This window comes from Vitis vinifera, chromosome 8 (assembly GCF_030704535.1).
Source record: "Vitis vinifera cultivar Pinot Noir 40024 chromosome 8, ASM3070453v1".
NCBI lineage: Eukaryota > Viridiplantae > Streptophyta > Magnoliopsida > Vitales > Vitaceae > Vitis > Vitis vinifera.
The window spans coordinates 21359121-21369043 of record NC_081812.1 but is presented as its reverse complement, the minus strand read 5'-3'; the positions used below and the strand labels follow the sequence as shown (position 1 = coordinate 21369043).

General features: G+C 28.0%; 1 protein-coding gene across 1 annotated transcript; it reads left to right on the top strand.

Annotated features, from left to right (window-relative positions):
• The first annotated feature begins 7133 nt into the window (after positions 1–7133).
• On the top strand, positions 7134–8610 carry LOC100260592 (uncharacterized). Its single transcript, XM_002278919.4, has one exon. It carries the CDS (start codon positions 7246–7248, stop codon positions 8347–8349), a length of 1104 nt encoding a protein of 367 aa, XP_002278955.1. The 5' UTR covers positions 7134–7245; the 3' UTR covers positions 8350–8610.
• The last annotated feature ends 1313 nt before the right edge of the window (positions 8611–9923 follow it).

The following is a 9923-nucleotide window of genomic DNA, read 5'->3' as shown; positions in this document are numbered from 1 at the left end:
TTTTTACTGGTTGGTCCCTTTTTGTTTTTTTTAATAAATATTGATCTGACGGCTCATAATTCGAGACAGGTGGTCCTACGGTTAGGATTTTTTCTAATTGATTAAAATTTTGATTAATAAAAAATATCTTATTTTAAAGATAAAATATATAAACACTTAAATTATTTAATTTATTTGTATAAAATGTGAAGACCAGTAGCTCACAACAAGTCAACACTAGGAAAATTTCGCAATTAAATATTTAAATTTTTTCTTCGTCCCAAAAATTAGATTTCATGTATGCCTAACATTTTTCTTTTGTTGGTTGTCAATTTGTACTGTTAAAAAAATAATTAAAATCATAAAATGTAATTAATTGACTAGCACTTCACACCCAAATATAAAGAAAAATATTAATTTTGTTTGTTATTAAAAAATATATATATATGGTTTTGAAGTATGTAGCATTTTTCGATTGTGCTTTTTTACGTCATTTTAAGCTATATATTTTTTAGAACTTTTGAATTATAATATGATTAATTTATCAATTTTACATTCAAATCAACTAAAGAAGCTTGTTTTTTTTTTTACTATTTGTTGTTTAAATAGAAGTAGAGCTTTGTCGATTTAAAGAAACAAACATAATTAAAAAGATATAGTAATTTATGATATTGTTTTATACTTTATGACAATTAAAATGTTGAGTTGAGATTCTAAAAGCCTATAAAAATGACATAAATGATTAGGAGGTCGCTTGACAATTATTTTTTTAAGCGTTTATAATATTGTTAACACTTTAAAAATTTGATCATTCAAGCGTAAGAAATACTATAAACGTTTTTTATGATCAACATACTCTAAAAAAATCAAAATAAGATTAGAGATTTTGATTAATGAAACTATGTATGATGAGATTCTATAGATGCACGCGATGAACCGTCTTTATACTATGGATTGAAACTAGTCATTGTTTAGCATGGTTTTGTTAGTTTTATTTAGCAACTCATAAAATATATATATATATATATATATATATATATATATATATATATATATATATATATATATATATATATATATATAAAATCATAAAATGTAACTAATTGACTAGCACTTCACACCCAAATATAAAGAAAAATATTAATTTTATCTGTTATTAAAAAAAAAACATATAGGGTTTTGAAGTATGTATCATTTTTCGATTGTGGTTTTTTAGACCATTTTAAGCTATATATTTTTTAGAACTCTTGAATTATAAAAGCATATATAATATAATGAATTTATCAACTATACATTCAAATCAACTAAAAAAACTTGCTTTTTTTCATTGTTTGTTGTTTAGATAGAGGTGGAGCTTTGTCGATTTAAAGAAACAAATATAATTAAAAAGATATAGTAATTTATGATATTACTTTATATTTTATGACCATTAAATGAAATAGAACATCGAGTGGATATATTAAAAGCCTATAAAAATGACATAAATGATTTAAAAAAATCAAAATAAGATTAAAGATTTTGATGAATGAAATATGTGCGATGAGATTCTACATATGCACACAATGAACCGTTTTATATATCTATGGATTGAAACTAGTCGTTCTTTAACATGGTTTTGTTTAGCAATTGATAAAAAATAAAATAAAAAAGTGAGAGTAGCAAAAAAAAAAAAAAACAGTGGTATGTTGATGTGTGATCCCACATGTATTTATTGAAATATTGTCGAATCAAATAAACATTAACTTAATGTAATTTTACTAAATTAGTGCTTCATGTCATTATTATGGCATGGTACATGTGTTACCAAAATGGCTATTTTATGGGAAAAATAAATAAATTTAACCATTTTCTCAAAACTTATATTCAAAATGGTATTTTTATCGTCACATAAGAAGCATAACATTATTTAGAAATAAAAAATAAAATTGAAGCATCGATTGTCAATTAATACTTCATATTTGAACTAAAAACTCGATGGACAATTGCGACTTTATTTTTGAATCAAAATTTTAATTGTTAATCGATGTTTTATCTTTATGAGAGGATGGTGTAATATTCACGTGATGAGAAAGATACCACATTGAATATAAGTTTTAAAAAGGGTCTAACACATTTTTTTTATTTTTTTATTGTGCCAAACATGTTATTTTAACCCAAAATTTATTTTACTATTCTATACTTACAATAACAATAATAATAAAATAAATAATTTATCAATAAATTGTTCATAAAACTTGTAAAGCAATATATCGCGAAGGCATATAATGATGAAAATTATTTTAAATATTTAGAGAGTAAGATTAATTATCATTTGTTATAGTAAAAACTATGATTTTGTTTAACTTGCGTCAATGTATATTTTTGACGCATTTTCCATGATTTCATATCTCAAAAAATAAATCCGAGCCTAATATTATTTTACTAAAGTGACATTTGATATCATACTTGTGACATGGTGCATATCGAGTGTTCAGATGACCTCCCTTCCCTCCAACCCCTTCCATATTTTAGCACCTCAAACAAAGAAAACAATATGATGAATGCTTTACAATTGTAAGAACAAAAGTGGATATATCGTAAGTCAAAGTTCACAGAATAGTCAACTTTAAGAAGGTAAACCAAAAAATATTATAGTGTTGTTTTTCATCATTGCAATAATAAAATTATGATTATGCAGCAGAATTAACCTATGTATAAGCTTCCTAAAGTGGTATAAAAAAGATATAAAATATACATAGAAGGACACAAATATATGATGACATATGGGCGTTACGATTGTTGATAGAATCTAAGAAGTCGGTCTTCGGTCAACTCAATTAGAAGCATGTTACCAAGAAAAAAAATTATACCCATATAACATGAACGATTAGACTTTATTTAGAAAAAAATAAAAATAAAAATCGTTTTGAAAATAAGTTGTACTTTGGAATAGGTTTGAGGTGTTTTGTGTCTCATATTTTTTTAATTATCATTTTAATTACGCATATAAATTTAGAAGCATATTTCCGTGTTTTATTCTTTGCCTCCTTACATTCAAAATTCAATATTCTGTCCCATAATTTTGTTAAAGGGTAACATTTGACCATTAATTATAAAACCTTTATAAATGACAAAACTATAAAAGGAAATGTTTTTTTTTTTAAAAAAAAAAAAAACTTTGATTCCAACATTAGTTTAAGCATAAAGTAAAATCAATTTTAAGTTGGTAACCTTAAAATATAAAATTTCAAATGACTTTAAAAGATTTCAACTACCAATTTTGATTTTAAATTTTATAAAGATATTTATATGTCTATTTATGATTTTTGCATATAGTTACAAAGTGCGGATAACTCTGAACTTTGATGAAAAATGTTTTCTTTTTTATATTTTAGCCTTTTTTTAAAAAAACATAATATGTTGTCCATTGACTTTTAAACATGCTCGAGGGACAAAATACCATTTAAACATGCTTGAGGGACAAAATACCATTCTTATCAAAATATTGAGCTTTAAATGTGATGGCAAATAACTAAAAGACTAAAATGCATTTCAGCCCTATATAAGGGAATTTTAGCAAAAGGGAAACTCCATTTTATTTCCAAAACCAACCATATATTGTTTATGGTGAGATACATTTATTAATCGATGAACAAATTATAACTTGGTTGTCTAGAATGTAATCAAAATAAAGCCATTAACTTAGGAATTCAATAGTTAGCATGTATTATAAGGAGTAGTGGGAAAATCGTCTTACTCCAATTTTGGAAGCAACCCTAGTGGCTAGGACGATATGCTATTTTTTGGCATATTTATTTTCTCATATCAGAAAACCATTTTATACCCCTTCTAATACTAAGACTATAGTGGTGTTTGTTTTTTTACTTAATTCTAAATAGAACATTAATGATTAATAGTATTAAGTATTAGGTTGTTTGTTTTTGTAATATTTTATTTATATTAAGTATTAAAAAGTAAAAAAAATCAATATGTTATTTTTTCTATTTAGAAAAAACTACATATTTTAATTTTTTCTATTTAGTAAAAAGTTTATAATAAGATATGAAAAAAGTAAAAAAACAAACAACCTAAATTCTAAAACTAAATTGTTTTCAGTAAAAAACAAAAAAAACAAACATCACCTATGCTTGGTTCCCAAAAAATGCTAAGAAAAAGAAAAAACATCATGGAAAATTATTTTATTTAGTTTGGATGATATGAAAAACATGATGAAAAAAAAATATAAAGGAAAATATTAAAGAAAATATCCTAATATTTTTCCCTCTAGTTTTCTTAAAAAATAAGAGAAGAAGATAAGGGAAAAGGCGATGAAAAATTTGTCGGGCCAGTATCGTCTTCACTAGAAGACGTGCACGAGAGTTGGTATCGCGATGGAGGAAGCGATTGATAATAGTGTTCGTAGAGGAGTGGCCAAAGATGGCCAAAGACAAAGGCCCTCCTGCTCGGAGAGAAGATGATGATGGCGGCCTCAGCATCACATAAAACGCAGAGCTCACCGGTCTTCTTGAAGAGTCCGACCTCCAAGGACCTTTTCTTCTCCATTTTTATTTTATTTCTATATTCCTTATTCCAAGGCTTTATTTTTTCACCATATTTGTGTTTGCTAAAGACATGCTTTGTTTTTTCACCATATTTGTGTTTGCCATAATTGAAGTCAGACTTTGATAATGAATGTATTAATGTTTCTTGATGGTTTGATTGCTGTCGATAAAAAGCAATATTAAAAAATATTTTCTACATCTTAATTTAGAAATAAAATATTTACACATACCTTGAAAATAAAAAGCTACTATATAAAATATAAAATTCAAAATTCAAAAAGATTCCCTAAATTTAAATTTAAAAATAACTATGTTAAAATAAAAAATATTTTATATTGTATCTTTTTATTTTTACAAATTTAATTTTAAAATTTAGATTTAGAAAATCCTATTTAATTTTGAATTTTATATTTTATATAGTAGTTTTTTATTTTTACATCATATGAACATATTTTATTTCTAAATTTTGATTCAAAAAATCCTTCTGATTTTTTTTTAAGAGCTTTTTATTAGCTTTAAATGTTCCCTTTAAAATAAAAAATAATTATTACTCGTATGTTTTATTTGTATCGCACACGAGGAAAATTTTATTCATAAATCTTATAATTATTAATAAAAAAATTAATAGCATAGACTTTTTATAAGCAATGTTTCATGTCCAAAAATTCACGTTTTCAATAATTTTTTCATTAGATGAATTTATTTTATTATTCAACAAATTGATAATCATTTAAGACAAATTTTATTGATTTTGTTTTCCTTATAGTTTTTTTTTATTGAATTGATTTATTTTATTATTCAACAAATTGATAATCATCTAAGACAAATTTATTGATTTTGTTTTCTTTCAATTTTTCTTCAACTTTTTTTCGTGGTTAACCAAATAAAAGAAAACGAATATTTTTTTTCCCTTGAAATTTTCATGGATAATCAAACAAGTGAAAGAAATTTATATTTATTTGCTTATTTTTTCTTTTCTTTCATTTTTCCTCATAATTTTATTTTTTTTGCATTTTTCAGAAACCAAACATAACATAATTATTTTACTTTTTTTATTTATATATAGGTTAATACTAGTTATTTAACTCAAAAAGCAAAAAGACGAAGATGAAATTCAAAATGATGAATAAATTTCAACTTGTTTAGTTCATAGAAAATAATAATGACAATAACTTAAATCATTCTCGAGATAAAAAAAAGTTAATGAGCAAATTAATAATAAGAATTTAAATTGTATTTTTCAATTTCTTTTTGTTTTTTTTTTTTAAAAAAACATTTATAATCAAAGTGTTGGTAACACGAGTGTTATACAATCAGAATGCTTTAACAAGAATCACTTTCAAACAATTTTTTAGACTTGATAAATTAATTCAATAATACTTCAAATTTTATTATTTTAAATGATTTTTTTTAAATATATGTATATTTTAAACAATAAAAAAGATGTGAGGGGATAGCCAAACACAATACCTTAAAGTTTTGATAGCCCCACAAAAGCCACAATTGGTGGATTTTGTCTTACATAGTGGTCACATGTTCACCCCTTCCCCTCTCTCTCTCTCTCTCTCTCTCTCTCTCTCTCTCTCTCTCTCTCTCTCTCTCTCTCTCTCTCTCTCTCTCTCTCTCTCTCTCTCTCAAAAAGTAAAGCCACGATTACCTCGTGCTTCATCCATGTTCCAAATCTCAATCTTCTTATTTTTCCTTAAATACCACATAAATCACTTTTTAAAAAATTTCAAGCAAAAATTCAAACCCTTTAAAATCACTTTCTCATAATATAAAAACAAAGAAAAAACTATACTTTATTTATGATTTAAATTCCATTATGTGATTATTTTTTAAAGGGTGTTTAATAATAATTTTAGAAAGTATTTATAATTTTTTTAATACGGCAAAAAAATTTAAGTATTAAAAAAGTTAAAAATATTTTCCATAATTTATGGAAAATAAGAGAAAAATCATAAGGTTATATTTGATTAATGAAAAAATCAAGGGAAGAAAAATAAAGAATTTATTTTTAAAATTAATAAATTATTTTTATTTATTACTTAAAACTCATTTTACTTATTTTATTATTTTATATAAAGATTAAATAATTTAAAATTATACAAGTTTTTTTCCTAATTTTAATTATATTTTTTCATAATAAAATTAAATATGAAAATCATCTTCATTAATATATATATTTTTTCTTTTTCTTTAATACTTTTTAAAACAAAACATAGCCTAAGGAAAAAAAACCAAACATGGTTGAAGAAAATTGGTCCCACCTAAGAAAGAATAATGCGCTATTAATTAAATAATTTATCGATAAAATCAATCATTTTTTTCCTAATTGATAAGATGCAGTGACATCAATGCAAGTCAACAAATCACCAATCCATAATTATGCTCTGAAACTTGCCGCATGACGAAATCAGAGTCCCAAATGGAGACTGGGGACCCCACAGGCGCGGATCAGCGAAGCCCGGCAAAGCAAACGTCTCTCCAAATTTTTAAATTTTCAAAAAAATTTGAACGGCTTACAGTTTGCCAGCTCAGCACATTTCCAACTAGTATCCTACTAATTCCATTTGCTAAAAGCCCATAAAAATTTTGAAATTTGAATATTAAAAAATAACAAAAATGGTAATATCATGTTTTGAAGTGAAGATATAAAGCCAAGCTCTCTTCTCCCAGCACGTCTACCCCTCCACTCCCAAGATTCGATCTTCTACTTTCAAAGATGAAGGCTTCTCTTAAGTTTCGAGAAGATCAGAAGCCTCTGTTCAGAGCCAAAGTTCCGATCAATGTTTTGGGTTTGCCGTTTCAATCTGGAGTCGTTGCTGGAGAGTCGAAGGAACTCACTCTCAGTCTCGCCTCGTTCTTCGATTCCGGTCCCTCGCTGAAACTCGCTTACCGGCCCAACGATTCGTGGAATCCGTTCAGTCTCATTGTGAAAACCGGGTCTGGACCGTTCGGATCGCCGAATTCGAGTTCCATGATGATGACGGCCGAATTCAATATGTTGGGTCGTGGAAACCCTAGCTTTTTTCTCCACTTCAAGCCGAGATTTGGTGATTTTTGTATCAAGAAATCGCAGTCGTCGGCTTTTGTTAATCATATATTGAAATCTGAACCAAACGGCGTTGTTTCGGATGAGGAGGATGGGACAGTGGAGGTCGTTGAGAAGTCAGAGGGGTATTTTCCGGTGAACGGCGTGTTTTCCGGCAATAAGATTGGGGTTTCTCCGCCGGAGGGGGTGTCAGCAGCCAGCGTCATCAACGGTTTGTTTTCTGGCGTGGATTTGAGCGCGAACACGGTGCTGCCGATGAGGAAAGGCGCCGTGCTGAGTTTTCGGTGGGGGCTTAGGGTTCCGGCCGAGGTGAAGACCGCGTTGACGGAGAACGGGGCGAAGAATTCGACTTCCGCGATTTCGTTCCGGAAGATTCCCTTCCTCGTGATGAACAAAATTGGGATCGAACATGTGGACAGCGGTGATTCGAAGGAGGACGCCAAGCCTTCCCCACCTTCAAATCTGACCGGAAACGCTGACATGGTAGAGACGTCCATGATGGTGAAGCGGCACCTCGAGGTTCTCCAAGCGGAGAATGGGTTACTGAAAAAATCCATCGATGATCTCCGGTCGGAATTCGCCACTAGTCCATTCACACCGCATAGACCTATCGATTCCGGCAAGTACAGAGAAAGCGATAGAACCGGCAGCAAACCATACGCCGGAAAAACTGATCGGCGTAGTAGCAGCGGCGACAAAAAGGGGCAATCAAATGAGGGGGATTTCATTCATTTGAACGACGAGTTGAAGAAGCCAACAGGCATTGGCGCCTGAATCCGACATCATCATAGCCAGAGTTTCATTTTAAGATTAAATCTGGTTTGTTTTTAGTCCTAAAAGGTTTCTTTCTTAAGGGTTTATTCGGGGTTTTGTTGATTTATTTTATTTTCTTCATGTTTTGTTACATTTTTCTTCATGTTACATATGGGGATTTGGGTTGTACAAATGGTTAGTTTGGTGGTTATGCTGTTTGGCTATGAATTTTGAGAAAATATTTAGAATAATTAAATAGATGAAGCTTTGGCATGGTGTCAATATCTTATAGAATTTTAATTTTTATTTATGAAAAATAAGGTTTTCAGTTACCTCTGCAATGCAATTTTTACCAAAATAAAAAATAAAAAATGATTGGAATATGGAATTCAATTCCACCATTGTCCTACTTGGAAATATGACGTGGAAGTCTGAATAAGGCACCTAGTCATCATTGATTAAGCATACACCCATTACCTACACATCCATAGAAACGTCTAATCAGCGTTAATTAAGCATGCATTCAGGCATTATTACGAGACATCTTTAGAAAAATATCTGCATATAATAGACCCTGTGCCGGTTAAGCCAGTTGCCAATATAGCGTATAGAAGTTAATTAAAAAAAAAATTAAAATAAAAAATAATAAAATCAAAATTAGAAATTAATATTTGACTACCCAGAAACCAATTGAAAATGTGTCTCATACTTATGGTTTGAGCTGTTCTTAATATGGTTCCAGTGCTCCAACATTGGAATGTGGAGTTTGGTTAAGAAATTGAAGGCCCGTTATTCTTGAAATCCCCAAAAATAAAAATAAGATGCACCCAAGCACAGTCATAGGCCTATCTTTCTTTCTTTCTTTCTTCTTTAATGAAAGGGATAATTGTGTTTAAGGGGCTCTTTTCTTGCCAATTGACCTAAGATCTACATAAAATACATATTTTGATTTAAATGATAGAAGTCTATGCGTAATTGATCTCAACGACATTTGAAGAATTTATCGGTGTTAAATACCAATAATGTCCTTAATGTGTAATATGCAAGCATATATAAAACTTATATGATCAATACAAATACAAATGTCTTATATATTTAGTATAAATACATTTTAAGTTGGTTTCATACATACTAGAAACCTATATTTCGCATTTATGTATATTTGTAAATATTGTTTATAATGGTTTTATATAAACAAAAAAAAACCATATAAATATATTAAAAATTGATAGACTAATACAATTAGTATAAATGTTCAATACATTTAATACAAATACTTTTATATATATGTGTAAAAACATACAAAAATAATGTATTTGATATTTGTGCATGTATATAAACAACACTTTCAATGAGTTGACATCGAAACATTAATATTACTTATAAATAAATTTGTGTGGATGGTAAAGGGTATATCTTTGTTCATAATTTTTCATAGACTTTGTATCGATAAAATGTTGTCTTGTTATGAAGACCCTCACACACAATTGTCATTTAAGGAAAGACTTAAAAATTAAAACATTTCTAATATTTATAATACTTAAAAATTTGTATTTTTCAAGTATTAAAAAAACTTAAAATTATTATCAAACGCA

Bases quoted from the DNA above. Each gene is read 5' to 3' on its own strand.
- LOC100260592 (XM_002278919.4), top strand. From the start codon at position 7,246: ATGAAGGCTTCTCTTAAGTTTCGAGAAGATCAGAAGCCTCTGTTCAGA.